The sequence below is a fragment of the Plectrocnemia conspersa genome, unplaced genomic scaffold, assembly GCF_051122295.1.
Source record: "Plectrocnemia conspersa isolate PC_06_02 unplaced genomic scaffold, ASM5112229v1 ptg000010l, whole genome shotgun sequence".
Classification (NCBI taxonomy): Eukaryota; Metazoa; Arthropoda; class Insecta; order Trichoptera; family Polycentropodidae; genus Plectrocnemia; species Plectrocnemia conspersa.
In genome coordinates, this window is record NW_028277174.1 from 5,319,819 (window position 1) to 5,340,876 (window position 21,058).

Here is a 21,058-nt window from a genome sequence, read left to right on the forward strand (position 1 = left end):
ACTGAGGCTCTAACAAATAGCGTAGTACTACGGGGGGTGGATCCCGCTCATCTGGCCCTTAAAAGCTAGATGCCGCCCATTGGGTAGGTCTTGTAGGGCCCTATTATCGGTAACGGCAGTGGTTTAAGTAATGGATCATGTAGTAACACTCCTCGTCGGAGTCCGGGCTTATATCCTTTAGGAGGATGCACACTAGCTGGCCAATCGCGATTGTGCATCGATCTCTTAGCCAATCGCTGCAGAGGCTTCTTAGAATTCGAGAAATCGGATGTTGTGTTTCCGAAAGCAAGTTTTTTGCTTGGCTCCAGACTTTCGAATTCTTCGGAAAGGGTTTGTATTGTGGTGATTGATTGCGTCCGTACCGTTTTGTCACAAAAGGGATTCTCTTAACGACCCGTGTTGTGTGTGGTCAAAAGAAATCCCTCTTGTGCCATGATGTTTATCTCATTGTTAATGAATGAACGTTTTTGGTCACGGTCATTAACAATGATACAATCGCCCTTCTAAATGTGCCTATATGTGTGGTCGCCACAAATATAGTTACATACTATATATTTTTTATTTATCGAAATTTCTCCAGAAATTAAGAAGTGAAAATTAATTAATATTTTTTTCAGTTTAAATTTATTAATAATATATTTATCCATAATTATTCGAAAATGCACAAAAAAATATAGACTTTATTAATAAAAAAAAACTACACGTTAATTTTCTTTGCTCTAATATCTAATATGCCTTGCATCTCCAATCGATTAAAAAGTTCATTTAATTTCAATCGACCGTTCAGAGAAAATTTCCTCAGAACCTAGTTTTAATACTAAACATTTAATAAATATATACATACATACATATATCAATGTAACAATACAAATTTATAACCTTGACCGAGATCACCTTGGAACATTCGGTTCTAATCTTCACTGAACCGTTTTTCATCCATTATTGTAAATCTTATTTAACAGCCGCATTAACTAGCTATGTTCGGTTCGTTTGTTACTTACTTTTCCGTGCTATGTTGTACGAGCGTTTATAAACCGTATAATTGTCTCATTCTGCTCATTTCAAAATGAAAACATTCGTTGTTTACTCCCAAGTTTGATTTAACCGTTCGATTGACTTCAAAGTGACTGTGGTCAGTTCCTAGTTAAGTGATGCGTCTCTGTGCGGTTAACCGCATATTTTGTTTTACATTTGATTAATTCAATAATTAATTCTATCGCTTTTACCGAGAACAAAGTTTTAAAGTTATGAATATGATTATGGTAATAAATTACTGAATTCTCTGAATGTGAATAGAGCTTTTGAAAACATACACTATGAATAATCTTATCATATTATATCATTAAAGTAAAAATCTCGTTTTGTATGATACATGTTGTTTGTAAATAAAACTCTTGTGATTATTGTTTTTTTTTTGCTTTTTGAAACTGTATAGCTGAAGTAACTCGAACAATACTTAAGTATACCGACCGCCTTTGGAAACGCTGAATCCCTCGACAATACTCTACGATACCGTCTAACTTTTTCAGTTACGGCAAGAATATCGTTCGTCTAGTTTCTTGTGTGTGTGTATAGCAACATTAGTTCTAATTCATATATGTATATGCTTAAGATTATGACATAATAATTCAATGTGAAAGTTTCGGTCGGCCAAGTTTCACCCCTTTGTTAGTACAGCGCTTTATCGTTCCTCTAGATTCTGTGTCAAGTTTGTAGATGAAATTTGAGTATTATTTAAAAATTTAATTATTAATTCAACGTGGAAATTTACGACTCAAACGGCTGCATCTGAGCATAAGAGATACTATATAAGGGTAACCGCTAGTTTGCCTCCTACTGTATCTTGTGCACCTGTTTGTTAGAACTTACGTGTAAGCTTATTTTATGTTACGTGTACTTGAATGTTCACACGTAAATTTAAATTGACATCAGTCGCAGATGCTTGTGGTATTAAAACACGTTTATTATTTCATGCAACTGTTACACGTATGCTATGTAAAGCACGTGTAAAAAAGTGGTTGATTTTTTAGTGAGATATAAAACACTATTTTTTAGTACAATTTTATTTATCAAAATATGTTCCATTTACAGAAATGTTTTTTTCAACGATTTAACAATGATATTGTGTTGTTGTCATATGCTTTTATACTGAATTTCGTATTTCGATAAAATCAGTTTAAATTATTACAAAGGTGATAATCTGTAGGGAAAGGTCAGGGCAAAATGGGTTAAGGCAAAATTTTCAATCCTAATTCGTTTAATTTCGCAACAGTAATTAATAAAGTATGAGGCTTAACATTATCATGGAGCAATATCGCCGCAAGTTTGTTTACCAACATCGATTTTTTTATGGTTAATTTTGTATGTATGTTTTCAATTTTACTACAATATGCTTTTGCTGTAAAAGTCTTACCTGGTTTACGAAACGATCGATCAATAATTCCGTCACTATATATTTTTCGGGTGCAAAATCTGTTTCGGAGCTTTTTTGCTGTGGTTATCATATAAATTCATATTTTATTGCAGGGTATGATTCTATTGTTTATGTCAGTTAATAAAGAATAGATTCAAAAAGTTGCTGCATTTGCGATACTCATTTGTCTATTTTTTTCACCTTTACTATGTATCTATATTTCGTTAAACAGTTGCGGGAGAATCCTCTGGAACTGCTGATTAAACAGTAGATTAAGGTATTTTTATTTGTCTCTTTTAAAATACTTTTTAAGGTTAATGCAGATTTTTGCCAAACAGTACCTTCACTTAATCCAAAATTATATTTCTCGTAGCCTGCGTTGCATTAAGGTTTAATTTGATCAAAATATTTTATCGACACCATATTGCATAGGAGCAAAAATATCTGACTGCAAATAATAAATAAAATACATAACACAACCCTCATAAAATAAATATTAAATATAGTTATTTATTACAAATGTATTGTTTTTACCACAATTCGTTTCCAACTCAAAATACATCACATGATCTTGTTTATAAATAGCAATTAATTATACTCTATATTTAATAGTTTATATTTTGAACATTATGTTCACTAATCGGCGTCCAAAATATTTATGTTTTACACTAAACAGTCACTAATACTAAATGAGTTTATCTAATGTTAACTAGACCAGTCCGAAGGGCGTACTCCTCTTCAGCTCTTTTCAAGTTGTACACATTGAGGAGTTTGGCTGATTCGATGTTGACGTGCTGTTTGAGCCTCGTTACATGTTTAGCAGCAATCTGGTTTATCTTAATATATACGTACATATCAGTGGCGTGCGGTGACTTTTGAAACAGGGTCAGGGGGGGGGGAAACAAAACCTATATTTTAAAATTTATTTTCTTTATTTGATAAACATACTATTGATTATGAAAATTAATTTTATTTGACGCTCCTTCTTATAAAAGTCATCAATAACCGCATCATCTTATATATAATTGTTCTAATATAATATATTGTCTTTCATTAATTTGTCTAAAAGTTTTTTTTCGATTGATATTAATGCAAGAGCTGACAATCTATTCTCACATTGACTATTTCTAGTGAATGTATTTATTCTTTTCATTGTAGAAAATTATCTTTCTACAGAAGCACTTGTCTCCGATATGGTAAAAAATAATTTTATCAAATTGAATACTTCCGTTAAAATATCTTTTAGTTCATTTTTAATAATCACATTAATAATGCAATTTATAGAATTAAATAAAATAAGTTCACTTTGCGACGTCTTAAAATTAATTGAAGTTCCATACGAGCGTTGAAGTGATATACAAAGTGGTTCTGAATTTTTTTTTCTTATTCCTTAAATTTAGAATACGATTGTCGGGATGTAAATTGTACGAGAAATTTCACATTTGCGCGGCTATTGGTATGGAAATAAGGATTCCCGGGTGCTCCCACCCGCATCCTCAGGTTGTGTATAAGCCCTTACCTATCGGCTCTTTTGCAACCCTAGCACTGAGCACAACCGCTTCCCATCGGCAAGCCGATGATCCGCAAAAGCCGGCAGCTCCCACTGCAGGACATGAAGGCCGAAAAGCCAGAGAAATAGACAGATTCAAAACGTCAGCCGCATGAACAGTTGATGACGGGCGATTTTAAACAGCTGGGCAGCCAGCCCGCCCGCGCTGCAGTCGCCTTTAGCCACTCCCTTGGTGTGGTTGCTTGTAGCCGATTTTCTGAGCGATTACGTTTCAATGAATAAATGATGAAAATATTTAATTTTTAGAATCGTTTTACAATCCCAAGGCATTCGCTGTATCTACCGCATGTATGGACCGCACGCCACTGGTACATATGTATGTAAATAATATGTATGTATGTAAATAATAAATCTTTATTACTGATATATTTTTTTAAATTTAAAATAATAAAAAAATAAACGCGCTTACCGACCAATTACCACACAATAGCCCAATCTGCAAGTGTCCAGTCTAGACGACTCCGAACGTATGCAGCATTTTTTTCCTGCAACTTTAAAGTCTCATTTCCTTGTCTGTGTTATGTTCACGGTTTTTAAACATTTTACCTTATTGAATGAATATGCATAAACAAGTAATTATTTTATTATTGATTCCTTTCAACTCTTGTGAATCCAATACAATTATATCCAGTCATCTTATATTAATCATATTAATAATAAAAAGTCACTTTCTTTAGACTGAATGGTGGGATATTTTTTATGTAACTTGAACTAGTATGTTAAGATACTAAGATGCAGGCCAAACATAAATTAGTCAAATAATGTACTAAAGTTGATTTGATTTAGATATCATAATAATTTTAACTGCGTATTAAATGAACATAGTTAACTACAATATATAATCAGTGTTATTTTCGTTGTTGATAAGACTGTTTAATATGTAACTGTGATAACTAGTTATTTATACAACATATAATAATATAAACATACGCGTAAATTATATTGTTCATTTAGCTACCAAAAACATATAGGTTAATCGTTTGCATTTGATATATCAATCACGTATTGTTTTTTACGTATCTTATTACACTGAACCTCTTAATAGCTACTAGCAAAAACGTTATTTTTATTATACTATCCAGCTTAATTGCGATCGTACATCAATCACATCGATGGCTACATGTTTTTTCATTTCGAATTTCCGCTTTCTTGGCCACGGCGACTCGTGGAAATTAAGTTTTTCCTCGGCGCGGTGCAGAGAGAAGCAATTCGAACGAAGCAGAAAAATGAAAAATGGCGTACTTATGTACAGGGTGTACAAAAACGTACGTATGTTTCAATCTCGCGGTGCAGAGTCACCTTAATTATTTGAGCGCGTGCGCGCGAGACGCTCGCGTTCCCAATTGCAAATATGAAAAGCGTATGTAACATTGCGATTCGTGATCAGAGAGTGAAGTTTGAAAGTTGGTCAAAAGAATATTCGAGACATGACATGACATGACAGGTGTGTGCGGACGGTGGAGAGCATGCGATCGTTACAGTGGAATTTATGTGCTGAAAATCCACGGGGCGGACTGGGGCGAATAGGCGTGATGTGGGATGACATACAAGGTTATAACGTACAATCAAATCTAATGTAACATATAAATCGAAATATCTAGGGTGAGTTTTTTCCCCTAGTTCTTCGACGTTTGAGTTATTTGTAAAAAAAATAGCACTTCCAGCATATTTAAACCCATCCAAGTTTCTTCGGTCTACTACTAATCTTGAAATGTCATCTATGTATAGATGTTACAGTGAATGTATATTACCAGTGAAGTTATATTTTTACGAATACATTTTCACCGGTAGATATACATTTATAATATATTTTTACTAGCAAAAATTCTCTAGTGAAATTATATGCTGCTCTAAATGTCTATGAAACTATTTGCTGTTCAAACCCAATCCTAAGCTAAACGAATCAACCAAACCCATGGGCTTGGTTAATTTGTTTAGGTTAGGCTTGACTAGCATTTTTCAATTTCTATCGGGACTGAGAAATCGAAATAAGTTATTATTATATAAATATGATTCCAATCAATCATTACAGATCAGATTTTTTAATCTCACGGATAAATATCGTGATGGATTAATAAAATATATATTAAAGTTAAGACATGCAAAGTGAAAAGTTTAAGTTAATAAAATGGTTGTTACTGATTTGCAGAATTTGATTTCAATCTGATCTCACTACTTACTTGGTAGTTATTGATTGTGTTTATCCCGTTGTAATGCACTCATCATTTTGTAATAGAATATTTATAGTAAAAAAAGGGTCCCTAGTGTTTTGTTAAATAAACTTTCAATTGCTTTTATAGATACGTATTCTATTTTTTTAGTAAAATACTATTGAAATAATTGAAATTGCTTATAAATTAAATTTTCTTATCATACCCTATCAACAATTTAAATCCAGTGTTGATAGCAGTGAGAAACCACTTTATTCACCTGTTTTCCGAAAGATTATACACTTCAATAATCTAATCTCCTTTTAAAATCTTAAATTCTTTCAAAAGTACATAAATTATTTTGTGTCAGTATTGTGACTTGTTTTCACTCACAAGCTAGCCGTTGTACATAGTTTACCGGTCAAGTGAGACGCCGACCATTACGTCGCCAAAGGAGTAAGACTCCCGCGAAGCTCCAGAGTTGCCAATTGCATTGGCTCCCTACAATCATAATTTAATATTTTGGCTTATATTTTTAAATGAAAGTGTAATTTTATAGTGCTATGTAAATATAATTTAAAAGTTATTTTTAAGCCTATTTTTGGTAATATCGAATTTCATTTTATTACTAACTTAAATTGGGCATATGAATTAAATATATAATATTTTTAGTTAAAAATCAAAATAAAGCAGAAAAACTTCTCATAACCTAAACAATTATTTTAGTGTGTGTATTGCTAAAGAACTTATGTTGCAATTTGGTATAGATGTAATACCGATATTGACATTGTTATTATTGTTTTAATTAATTGACTGCAAAAATAATCCGAGTACTGATTAGAAAAACCAAAGCCTTCGAATTCCCGTCAAATATTTTAATTAAAACACTTCGAAAATACGAGGGCTAAATCTTTCTTCTCTTGGAATAATAAATCTAGAACATCATCGTCTTTGACAAAATATCGTCTTTGATCAACTGCTTCTGGATGCTTCCTAAATTATTATACCAGGGACCAGAGCACGACCACGACAAATAATGAGTATTATATTTTATTCCAATAAAATATAATACTCATTATTTTTTGTCAGTTATGATTATCTGAAAAAACATTATGAGAAAGAAATGCGTTTGTAAATCTGTTCGTTCAAAATGCGACATTTTTTTAAAGACAGATTTATATGATTGTGATATTTATGTGATTTATTTATATTATTTTAATATTTATTTTAGAATATTTCAATTATATCTATTTCCGAAAAAATTATCTTTCGTATAGTTATTTATTTCTACTCATGTTGAGGGTAACATTAATTATATTTGAGTTATACATGTTTATGTAAATATTATAGAATAAAAAATACATAATTATTGCATAACCTTTTAGCCTCAGATAATTTAGCCTTACATACGTGATTTTTTAAAAAAAAAATCAATAATTTGCATTTTTGAATATATTTTGTTAAATGTGTTTTTTTGTGTACTTCAGTAATATAAAGTAATAAAAAGCAATAGTATTTAGTTGTTACAATAATAAATAAAAAAATATTATTAAGATATTAATTTACTTGAAAAAATAAAAAATAAATTGATTGATGTAAAAAAACACCAGTCATCACATTTTAATTATTAATTATTTCACTATATCGTCTAGTACAGGCCTCGGCAACATTTTTTTGCAGCGAATCAAAATAATTAAAATGTGACTATTAAATAGAATATTCGGGTCAGTGAATATTTTTGGTCCTAAAAACCATATATGTGGTCTAGTCGTGACATCTTAACACGTTAAAAAAATGATATTTCTAGAACTGAAATAAGTCAATTCAAATCACCAAACGGGTCACTTAGTGACTAGCGGGTTATAGTTTGCCGAGCCCTGGTCTAGTACAATATTTAGTTAGTAACAGAAAAAATTATCATTACATTATCTTCCAACAAAAAATGTTTCGTTTATAAAAAAACATTTTTTTATTGCAATATAATTATTGCGTCTTATTGCTAATATTTTACACCTATGTTTAATGAAGCATATTCCGTGGATTATATGGAAAAATACATGTCTGAATAGAGATAAAAAGGATTTCGTGTATGCAATACCAGATTTTATTTTTACTTCGCCAGCCATCCCTATCATAAAAAAGGGCAGCGGCGGCGCGATCATTTCTGTTACATAATATAATTACTAGGTACCGTTAGACTTGCCTGAGATAATGCAAATGAATTCTTTTTATGTTAAAATGTCGTGCATATCGTACAAAATATCGAACATGGTAAATTTTAATTTTGCACCGAAATATCGGCTGATTGAATTTTTTGCATAGATAGAGTAAGTCGATATTTCGATCCTTTGGGACTAACAGGGATAAAAATATTCTACTTTGATTTGCTGCTCTGATAAAATTACTCCTCTACAATGAGCATAATTTTATTCTCTGCTTCTGCTTTTAAACAATAAAGCCATGAAAATATTTTCTGTACTAACGGTATGTTTGTAATACTGGTAGTACCGAAATATATTTTTTGTCGCAATACCAGTATTGGTACTACCGCTTTGACTACGAACAACTAATGTTTGGTGTTAGTAATACAACACGTCTAAACCTTGACAAACGGGTACCGCACGAACTGAATTAAAATAAAAAAATCGCCGATACGAAATTTTTGCTTGGACAAAAATATAACACTATAAAATAAAATTATAGCTTGCGTACGGTACAATCCATTACATTTGTTTATCTTGTATAAACCATTACAGTTAAGATTTATTGTTTAGAAATCCTAAATTTCTAATTTACTAGAACGACGATTGCCCCATCAAAAGTTTTAGTTTTTAACTATGAAGCTATTAACTTTACTCACTAGACAATTTTCCAACAGATTTACATTAGTTTAAGCATTTCAACAGCTTTTTAAAGGATCATTCCGAGATTTAAGACTTCAGAATTTTACACTGCCGGAATAAATATGCTTGTAATTAATTGTTAAATAGTATTGCAATCATTTCAATATGAAAATATAACACGAAAATATTTAAAGAAAAAAAATTTACGTCCAAATATCCTTAATGCTAAACTGTAGAACAACATTGTTTTTACCGGGATAAGAAACGATTTTTTATTTCAGCTCTCATGTACTGCGGGCGGTGAAAAAGTTTTCTTTGGAGTTGATAAAGTGTTTGCCTTTGCCCTTAAACGATAATATTGTTATATATTTTTGCGTTTCTAGGAAAGTCCACATATTTAGAAAATGAGAATAAAAACATTTTCTTTTATGTTTCGTTTAATTTTTACGTTGTTTTCTTTTCTTTACATGAATAATTACTTAATCAATCGCGACGAGTAGAAAATTAATCAACATCGATTAGTTAGAAACGAGCGCACGTCATTAATGAAATGACATTCCTCCTTCCGCGATTATTATCAAGGTGCTAAATAAAAATCAAAGAATGTAATCTTATTTTAATTGAACACATACTGTACATTTTAACCAAACAAAACGCGTTTTTATAATATTTAAATTTCGCACACTACTTCGTGCGCTTGCACGAAGATGTTGCATAAATTGTATCTGGAAATGTTAGCAGTAGATTTCACTGTTGTATTTTATTAATCTTATTAGAACCATGATTGAAATTTGCGATCGTATCTGGTTTAACGTATCAGCATATTTTAATTACAATATAAATAATATATCACATCTCGTACGAAAGTTAATTTTCTGATCTATCACGCAGATCGATATATGGAACTAACGTAACGGAAGATTATGCTAATTTTTGCTCGGCGAGCCAAGATAATTAACATCGCCACGTACATAAATGCATTTGAACGCTCTGATTACTTCGTGTGTATAAGTATATATATTTTCATTATACAAAACTATAGTGCTTATGTACGATCCTTGCAATGCAATATATTTAGTGATGAAACGGGAGGATTCTGGCCGTGTACGACAAGGCCGTTTTAAAGATAAAATCTCGGCACGTGTACTACGAAAAGGTTGAAAGCGAGGCAATTTAGAGTTTTAGAAACGCGAGGCGAATTTAAAATGTCAATTAAGTATTTTTTATAAGTGGGGAAAAACAGACTAATTGTTATTTCTCCTAAGAAAAAATATGTAATTAAATCTTGTGTAATAAAGCATTTTTATATGTTAAAAATTATGAAATTAGCAAAAAATACGAAAGCCAGAGTTACAAAGGAAGGTTATTAATATTTTAAGACCTAAATTAAGGTTTTGTTCTTTTAACTGAGAATTTAATATATTTTGAGCGTCTTCATTATCATTTGGAATATATAACAAATCTTTATAATAAGATCTTAATTCAATTTTAGTATGATTAATGCAGCGCTTTCTTCTATTCATGGAGGTAATAATTCTCGGTTTATGGATCTAAATCTTTATTTTTGCGACAGTAGTGCTTTTTATCTCTAACATTGATAAAATAATATTGGCGTGTTCGTTCGTACTTATTCGTACGTATTTTTTGTGTACACTACATCGAATACTTAATTAATGTTTTTTTACTCCTACGGCTAGTTTAGTTACATAATATATAATATAATTATATAATACATTTGAGGTCACCAATTTTGGTTTCGATCGATCAACTCAGTTTTTTTATACATAACATATTTCTATATATAAAATTACTTTATTGTTTGCAGATGTATCTCTGGCTGGAAGCATTTACGGGCGTTAACGTCCTGGCCGCAATGGTCAAGAATAAGGGACGCAATCGCGACTCTTTATGGCACTTTATATACCGCAACTAAAGAACGTTGAGCATTGACAAAAATATACCTTTAATTATATTACTACTATACTAATCAATAATTTTGATAATACAAATTGAAAGATTTTTAAACATATAAATTATTATTATTATCAAAAGTCAAATACTGAGGTTGAGTTGCCATTATTTTTTAGTCAACAACTACGTTACATCGATAAATAATTTTCAAAAACCAATTGCTCGCTTGAACGCAAACTTCCAGCATTAATCTCACAGCTACGCCGAAAATACGTACATATTTTTATTTTTTTCGCAATTTCGTCGCTTTAGCTTGTTTGCTCCGAAACGCGTCGCGCCTAATTGGCGATGAAAGTTTATTCGTTAAAAGTTTTCCCTTAACTTTCTTACAAATTGTTTGCATTCCTCGATAATATATCTGATGATTAATATTCTTATTTTTTCTTTTCAGAAGTCACTGTGGGGTACAGGGGTGGTCTGCCCCAGCTGACCGTGCCGTTGCCTAGCCGCCGCGAGCGATGTCGCTTCACCCTGAGACCATTGGGCCACACTGTAGGTGACTTGCTGGAGATGCTTAGGGCCGAAGACCGCGGCATAGACAGAGCTCAAGTGACGACCGTGAGGGGCGTACGCCTCTCTTCATCAGACACCATCGAGAGCCTGTTCGAGGAAGACTTTCGCCTCATCGTCAACGACAACGAATATTTTGTGAAGACGCCGAAACAGGTAAATAAATATAAAATCCGCATTATTTCTCCAGTTTTGTTATCTATGTTAATGCTATAGGAAAGGTGGAAAATATCCAATTATCGTTCATATGAAAAAATTTGACAGGTCGTGAACGGCAAAAGTTCACGGAACTTCGGTGGCGCATGTAATTGAACGAGCATGTTCACACGAGTACAAAAGCGTATGGACACTCGCTCGTCCAATTATTTGCGTCAACGAAGATCCGTAAAATATATAGCGAGAGGCTTTGACCCGTAAAATATATTAAAAGATATATATAAAATCAGTGTTACTCAAATGAAAAATATAATAATAAATATAGTAATATAAAATATATATTGATAAATAAACAACAAATCCTTTGTTCGATTTTCGTCGGTTTGTTAATTAAAATTATTCGCTACTCTAATTTTAACAATTATTGTATACATTAATGATAGTAGAAAGCGTCGATTGGACAGATGTGCTTTACAAACAAACCCTCAAGAGAAATAATCAAATTAGAACACACAATGACCGCAATGACATTTAAAAACCATAAGATTTTTTAAAAAGTATTCCAATGTTATTTTGATACCAATTACACAGAATCAATTATTTGATTAGGTAATTAATATTTATTATCGATTTAGAAGTAACAAAAAATATTTATTCTACACTTTTGCAAATATGAAAAGAGTATATTCTGCATGTACAATTAAGTGATTTATGAATTGTATTATGCTTTCAAGTTTATGATACGCGAGTTTTGTTAATCCTCTGCATTATAGTAGAAACACATTTTTGTTGTCAAAAATATATTGGGACGGGTGAGCCGTTTCACGTGTTTTTGCGATAAGAAAATTCATATATTTAAATTGTCCGACACTAATGGACAAAAGGCGAAACAATAGTTGTTCTGAAGTATTTGTTTGCTATTTTTTCTATCTTACTTTGATTTCATGACAAAATTTAATCTTGACTGTGAACTTTAAAATTTATATATTATGACTAAAATTATTTTTTTCTTATATACAACTTTATAAAAAATACATTAGTTACATCTGCGGTGTAATATTGTTTATATGTTATTCTACGAATATTTTAAAACTGATAAATTTATCAACCATAATAGTTTTGAAACAAACAATAAATTTAGCCGTCGTTGTTATTAATATTTAAGTACTAATTTTAATCAAAATTTTAATCTGACAGTTGAAGCTTAGGGAACCCTTCCCCTCTTCTTACTTGTATTTATATTGAACCTCCGCTTTTTGTTTCCCAAATGCAATTATAAATTTATCTGTATTTTGTAAATAAAATTCATTTAAATCAAGTATTCATAATACATATTTTCTTTGTTTAATTATTGTAAACAATTCCGTCTGATGAAATTTACAATCTTATAGTAAATTTCAAAGTTTTGCTTAAATAATTTCACACCCATACAGCCTTAATATTTTATTTAAAGATAAAATATTTAATAGGATTTATTTTAAATCATAAAATCATATTTATAAAATTTTCAGTGATGACAGTAATTATTAAATTCATAGAATATATATTAATGTTTTAATGATTAAATCATATGTGTATGTATAATATATACATACATACATTGTTGATAACAATTACACATATAGTTATTTGATTATGAATAAATAGTAATTATTATTTATTATTAATAAAAAATTTTCCATTGATAACAATTTTTCATAAAAAATCGAAGTTCTATAAAATATGAAACACTTGATGCATTGATATTTTTAAATTATCTTTTTAATAAATTTGACTTTGGAACTTAAAAAATCTTTGTATGTAATGCAATATATGTTTTCTATATATATTAATATCCATTGTTTATTTGTACGATATGTGTGTATTTTTCGATTAAATTAAATATTAACAATTATACATCTGCTTTAATTTTCTTTTATAATTTAATACTATTTGAGCATAATACAAAAATCAATTTACAATATAAAATTTAACTTTGTGTCAGTGTGTCAGTCAATAGTGGGCAAAAAGTACCCGGCTAATTTATGGAAAAACACTAAAGAATCGGGTATTTGGATGCCCTACTCTTAAGAATATCGAACAATTGGCTCTCTATTGGGACAGTTTTTTGCCCAGATGTGTACCAAAAAGGGCGTTATTTTCTACTTCGGTCTTATTGATCAATATAAATTTGTCCATCGTTCGTCAAAGCTGCTAGCTATCAAACACATAAAAGTGTTATTAATTCGAACCCTATTGCACTTGAGGCTGACACCTACATGTCATTAATAAATTCCTTTGTACAATAATAAATATGTACAAGTTTCTCATTGGCTGAAAAAAGTATAAGAGCAATTTAAAAAGTCTCGAAATAAAATTTTATAAAACAACATTTTTTTTTTACTCTGTGTAGTATTATTTTATTAACCAAATCGCGTCTGTAGTTGGTATCCTGAAATTAAATTAACCCTATTATATTAACGTTTTACTCTGATAAAAACTATACGAAACGGTCTAATTAGCACTGATGCGAATGCTTGGGTGGAATAAAAATTATATCTTAAATCACAACTCTATACTTGTATGTAATACATATAATTGTTAATTTAGTTTCGTATATAGGTACTATAAAAATATTAATAAATTAGTGATACACACTCCAGAATCTTTATTTGTATATTACGTCCCGGCAAATTTGTTTTAAAACGAGCTTTAATTCGCATATTTACATAATAAATGCAAATTACTTTTCGTTGGATCTGCAAGTTCATGTACTGTTTTATTCTGAGTTTGTTGTTAACAAAGATATTCTTTTGAATTGCCCAGTTTTGAAGCGACCTATATAAGATTGAACATTGACAGATATACATACATACAGCCTTGTTTTTTATGTGTATAATTTAAACCAATGAAAGTAATAATATTTCATAACCTTCAGTCATCGTATTGCTATTCAATCCTCGAATCTCTTATATTATTATTCTTTTCGCGTCTCTCATTCAACGTTTCTCGTGTCTCTTTTCATTTCGACAATTTGGAAAATATTTTCATGTCATATACACCGAATGAAAAATAAAGACACTACAGCAAAAGCTATTGTCACATTAAGTCCGTGATTTCAAAATTTATTCAAACCAAATTAAAACCAAAATATGTACCACACCTCGTATTTAATTTCACAGCCTGATGAGCCACAGGGACACATGTATGTTACTTAACATATTCGTCCCAGGTTGTGAGCCCCTTTTTGCCATTGCGACATATGTACCGTACGTACATGACATCGTCCACCGGTCGTATTAACGTTGACTACGACCCGACATTACCCAGGAAACATATGCTACTATGGGAAAAATACAATGTCGTCTCCTGCGAATTTTCCGCAAGCTCCCCGGTGAGTTTCTACGAACGCTTTTCTTTTGAATTAATTTCGTACCTTGTCCCAGAGCGCCGCGAAACGTCGCTGTCGTACACGTGTACGTAACCGTCTTGTGCTTTTTAAAGGACTTTTCGTGGAAAATATTGAGTTTTCAAAAGAAATTTATTTAATAACGCGTATATATCAATCTAAGCCGATCGTGTGAAATCGTCTGTTTTTCGTGCATAGGGGATATTTTATAAGTAAACAAACGTTATGGTAATCCTGCAGAGTAGGTAGAAACGCGCAAATCGTACCCCGTCATTCTAAGCTCGCGTAATCCTAGGCTTACGGCTTGTTAACAGCAAAGTTCGCAAAGATGCGAAATAAATACGCATCTTATTTGATAAGATGTAAGTTTTACATCGAAAATAATAAACAAAAAATATTGTATGTATTATAATCTGTTCCGAGATTTCCCAGTCTCTCATACTCGGATATTTTTATTTCTTATATTATTTTAAGAAAACTGTTATGCTTCCACTACACTCTCTAGAAGTTGTCCGAATCGAAGCTACAACTAAAGTCGGCCGAGATCTACGACTTCGAGCAAGCGCCCACACTGTCGCAGATTTCATATGTCCGCAAACTTCGCGGCGTGCATGACGTTCGGACGGCGGCTGCTGTCACGTACAGCCGTCATATTTGCGCGCGATCGAAAAAAGTGCCAAATAATCGCAATTTTTAAATTGTCATATTATTAAAATTACGCTACTAATAATTATAAAAGTTTTGTAGGCGCTCACCAATACAATATCAATGAAAACTTTTCGGTCTTAAATATTCAATTTACGCAAAATCTTTGTCGGCTTTTGCAAAATGCCATAAGGCATAAAAATGATACTTCAGAATACGAACACCACATGTGTGACTATCCTAGAATTTGTCGCCGTCGATTCTAAATAAGAATTCGTTATGGTGTGACATTTATATAAACCGATCTAGTAAAATACATTAGGATATTGGAAAAGATTTTTTTTAACAAAATCAAATACCACTAATTATTTTTGAATTATTTAATTGTATATGAAAAAAAAATATAATAACGATATCTGTTAAAAGAATATACTATCAAAAATATAATTAATCCCTTTTGGTGCCCTAAAATATTCAAAGATGTCAGTAGGAGTCTGTTGAATTGCCCGATAAGCATATGGTATTATAAATTGACCACGATGCAGCGCTCGACATGCGTGCTAACCATAGGACGCCTACGCGCATACTGAAATTGAACCGAGTTACTCGTTCTATCTTAGTTTGCGAAAAACCATATCATTATCTCTCTCACTCTCGTCACTTAACACGCTAGAGAGCGAAAGGGGAAGTATCTCACCGCTCGCGCTCGTAAGAGCAGCTCAGACTTCGGTCCGTTTGCCGACAGTGTTCGAAAGCGCTCGAAGCTGGCCAAGTCGACTGTATAAACTTTACCTCCCGTTCTCGGTAACCTCGGACAACTTCCGAGAGATTTTAGAGCAGGCAGAACCGAACTCGACCGAAGTAACCCACTATATTCTCCGTCCTTGGCCAATCTTGGCCAACTTTCAGAGAGTAGTGCAGGCATTAAAAGTTCTTATAAGTTAATAAAAAAAAAAGTTCTGAAAAGTTAATCATCATGTTAAAAAAGCGTAAGTAAAAAACATAGAAATAAAAGTCTTGTAGGGAGTTGATTTTTTCACTATGTAACCTGACAGGAAGTCAAAGTTTCATTTTGCTGCATTTTCCAGCACAATACATCTTATTTTATCAATCTAATTTAGCTAATTAGACACAAATTAGCCGATGCAGTAGTTTTTTATGTAGGTTTAATCTATTTAAATGTTATTGTTACGAATAATATGAAGCTAGCGGATGAGGTGCCATTGGCCGTGGTCAATTAAACAAGTGTCACAGTGATCACACCAATCAAATAAATCGGCCCCCACACTTAATAAATAAATCAGCAAAAGAGAGAACTTTTTTGAATTGACTAATCTCCTCTTAAATCCAGAAAACGTGTTATGACACATTGTAATATATCGAACAAATCTGTGAAGGCGTTTTAAGCACCACTGAACCATGATATATTTTTTTATTTCCAAGTTATCTTCGTAATAAAAAATGTTTGTTGGTTGCTATTTTATCGTTTTTGTGCTCTCCTGTAAAATTTGTTTTTTATGCCGTCTCAGGGTTTGAAATAAAAGACTACAATTTTGGTATTCACGCCGAAAAAAAGACGAACTTTTAGAAAAAGATAGATTTCCCGATATTGGAAACAAATGGGTCACGCACACTGAATATATAGTATATTGCTTGAAAGGGTTTGTCGCACAAATATGTATTTAGATAATAAAAAAACATTAAACTGGAAAAACTTCATCTATATACCCTGTACATAAATACATACACGTATTTATAGAATGCACTTTTTTAAATTAATTCAATAGAGATGTTTATTTAACATTTATTTATATATATATGTATGTATAAAAAAATAAAAACTGTAATAATACTATACAATTTGTAATAATATTTAAGTTTGCGACTCAATGAAATTTTTTAGATTTATCTATGTGAGATAATAAGTATGTATTAACGTGAATACGCGTGCATTAAAACGTATTGCGTCAAAGCCAACGCGTTTGCCATTTTTTAAACTATGTGTACTTGTTGTTATTAGATTAGATTAACTGTCACTATATAACCAATAGTTTATAAAGCAAGGAACATACAATATAATTTGTTTGTAATAGATAATTACATTTAAAAAATATTATTATAAACTCAATATCTGCTCAAAATTATTGTACTTTTTAATGAAAACTCTCCCTACTCTCTCACAAGTATAATTAATAGACTTGTTGAAATCCTTTATTTTTATAGAATATAAAGTTGTTGCTGTTATAAATTATTAATATTCTCGCAACATGTTTGAATAATTAGTATAGATACGTGTTGTTCTCGTAGCTTTGTCTGCGTTTCCTGAGATCGGGTTGAATTCTTGATTTTCGGACCGGATATCATGAAGTGGGAAGCGGCTGCTTCTTCGGTCTTTTATGTTTCGGTAGATATTCGGCGTATATTCGCCTGGTTTAAGTTCGGATAAACTTTCATACCCCAATTTGATAATTAAATACTAGGATAGTCATGTTTTGACTTTGAGAAAATCATAATGGAAGTGTATTCCGAAAAAAGTGTCGTGAGTATATTATCTTCTTGCTTGTATACTCTTTTAGATTAAAGGTGAAGTAACGATCTTAATTTAATATTTAGCAACGCTGTCTACTTGTAATTCTGGTACCCGTTAATCACATTCCTTTCTATTTGTATAAATATCTTTTGTTTTTGTCTATTTAAAAAGTGTATGTGCAAGTCGTCCTAATCTGTCCAAATATGCGAAATGTACCTGTGCTTGTATAAAACAGACCAGAATAATAAACATGCAAGTCGTAAATATTTATAGAAATTAGTTTAAGAGAATTCTTATCTTAAATATGTTTGCACTGCTCTAATATGGTTGTATTTTATAAAAATAAAATACTATTTGGAATTCGACTCATCGGTTAAAATACGTCCTAATAATATTTATTGAAGATCAAGTTGAACTCTTGAAGATTCAACGTGATTGCTTGACTGAACTATGCCAAATCAAATGAAAAATGCCATTCTCTAGCTATTAAGGGTAGTGGCAGGAAATATACTTTTTATTTAATAAATATATTATTAGTATTACTAGCCATTAGAGCAGGTAAATTGAGTTCAGATTATATAAGCTTAGTAACGATGATATTATACATGTTCGTACGGGATATGCGTTTAACGGTTGTCTTTTTAAGTATGTTGGCATGATAAGATTCTGTTTTAGCAATAATGACTTTCGGAAATGAAATATATAGCTTTAGTTTTATTGTCCTGCATTGAACGCCAAAGAGCTCTTCGTTTCGTTGTAAATGCAAGGAATATATACTATAAAATTTATTTGCTTTTATGACCCTTTTAATGTTTTTTATACAAATAATTGTAATGCGGCAACTACCTAATTTAGACAAGCTTAAAACTATTTTTAATAGCGACTAACTTCATGCATTGTACACGGATCTGGCTGTTTTTTATAACTTAGGAAAAAATTTAAGCACTTTTGATTAGATTGTGACAAAATATATTTTGTTATACCCTGATAACGTAAGATCCCAAATCAAATAATAAATAATTGTATTATTTTTAACAATAATAAATAATATAATTGTATTGTAAAAGTAATATATAAAGTATTTTCAATGAAAATTTCATATTAAATAATTCATACCCAAAATTTTTATGATAAAAATTACACGTTGAAAAGTTTTCCTATAAAAATTTGCTAAAAAAAAACAATATGCGTCAAAGTATGCATGAAAAAAATGATAATGCCTCAATAAAAATGTACAATTGCCATTTTAGTCTTTCTTGAGAGGTTCTTGTATAATCAAAAGTAAACTTTTCCATCCCTCTTTTATTAAATTGCATATATAATAGAGCCTCGTTTAAACGGCACATTTTAACTACCATGAATGTATATGTATGTATGTACGTTTGATTTAATACACAAACTTTGCCGATATGCATATTAATGCTTAAATGTACTCAATTTTAATTTATTTCAATTGCTAAACTTCAGGAGCGCCTTTCCAGCGAGGAGCTCGAGCGGTTAAGCGACGTCCGCAATCTAGTAAATCAACTCTACGCTGCCTTGAACGTCGGAGAACACCAACTGAAGCAAGAGAGGGGTCTCAGAATAAAATTAGAAGTTTTGCAGCAAGAGATGATGCCTTTGGAAGAGGTTTGATTATATATTTTAAATACATTTGAATTCTTGGAAAAAAATATATATGTAATAATAATTTATTTATAGAAAAGGGCTGAACTGGAAGTCATGGCGTCAAGGCGCACCAACTCTATGACATGGTTCGGATTGACTTTAATGGGCGTTCAGTTCGGAGTGCTGGCTCGTTTGACTTGGTGGGAGTACTCTTGGGATATTATGGAGCCGGTCACTTATTTCGTCACTTATGGCACGGCGATGGCCACTTATGCCTACTTCGTTCTAACTAAGCAGGCAAGTCGATACTTTATTAAGCTACTATATATTACATATCATCGTTTTATAAAATTATTTTTTTAGGAATACTTTCTTCCTGATGTAAAAGATAGGCAACATTTGCTTATATTACATAAGCAAGCGAAGAAAGTCGGTTTGGACGTTAACAAGTATAATACGTTGAAAGATCAGGTAAATATATAATTTTATTAATTATCTGACTGATGTTTTATTAATGCTTTTAATATACGATTTTCAGATTGTCAAAATAGAAATGGATCTGAAGAAGATTCGCGACCCGTTGAAAATTAACTTGCCGCCGTCTTATACATCAAAGTTGGCCGAGTTAGAAGACGCTATCGACCAAAAGAAATCACCACTAGCAAAATTGAAATCAATCTTAGAAGACACTAGCAAGAAAATCAAGAACTCCACTACATAATATCGGTTTTGGCGTAGGATAAAAAACCGTTAACAATTGACACACAATGGTGTTGTGCAAAAAAAAATAAGCACTAACGATGTTTTATAAGCAGATAACAGAATTTTTAAGATTTGACCATATGTATATTATTGTTTATTTGTAATGATCTGGTAATATATGTGCAATGATATAATGATATTATTATAATAACACATTACATACAATTTTTAGTTCAAAATCGTGTAACTTTATAGCGATTTATTTGATTGTACTTATTTTCGGTATCATTGTTAGATACTCATATACGATACTCTACATTTTAGGCCTTTACATATGAAAACTTAAGTATTATGCACTTAATTTTTATTTTATGACTCGTCTTCCAACTTAAACACATTACAAAAGTTAAATCAAACTGCAATTATATATTGTTATGTTTTTTCACGAAGTACGTGTAGTTATTGTTAATAAATATTTATATTTATCAATACGTACTGCAAAGTGTTCTGCTTAAATTATAATCAAAATGCATTAACATTAAAATAGTATAGTGATATTAAAACAACAAAAA

At 31.2% G+C, this 21,058-nt stretch overlaps 1 protein-coding gene across 1 annotated transcript in view; it reads left to right on the forward strand.

Moving 5' to 3' along the window:
* The window catches only part of MCU (mitochondrial calcium uniporter), a 175,337-nt gene extending 154,279 nt beyond the window's left edge, over positions 1-21,058 (forward strand). Inside the window, exons 3-7 of the mRNA XM_088195422.1 lie at positions 11,339-11,613; positions 19,644-19,805; positions 19,878-20,081; positions 20,148-20,255; positions 20,323-21,058. Of these exons, the coding sequence (XP_088051548.1) occupies positions 11,339-11,613; positions 19,644-19,805; positions 19,878-20,081; positions 20,148-20,255; positions 20,323-20,505 (932 nt within the window). The 3' untranslated portion in view covers positions 20,506-21,058. The remainder of the gene's footprint in view (positions 1-11,338; positions 11,614-19,643; positions 19,806-19,877; positions 20,082-20,147; positions 20,256-20,322) is intronic.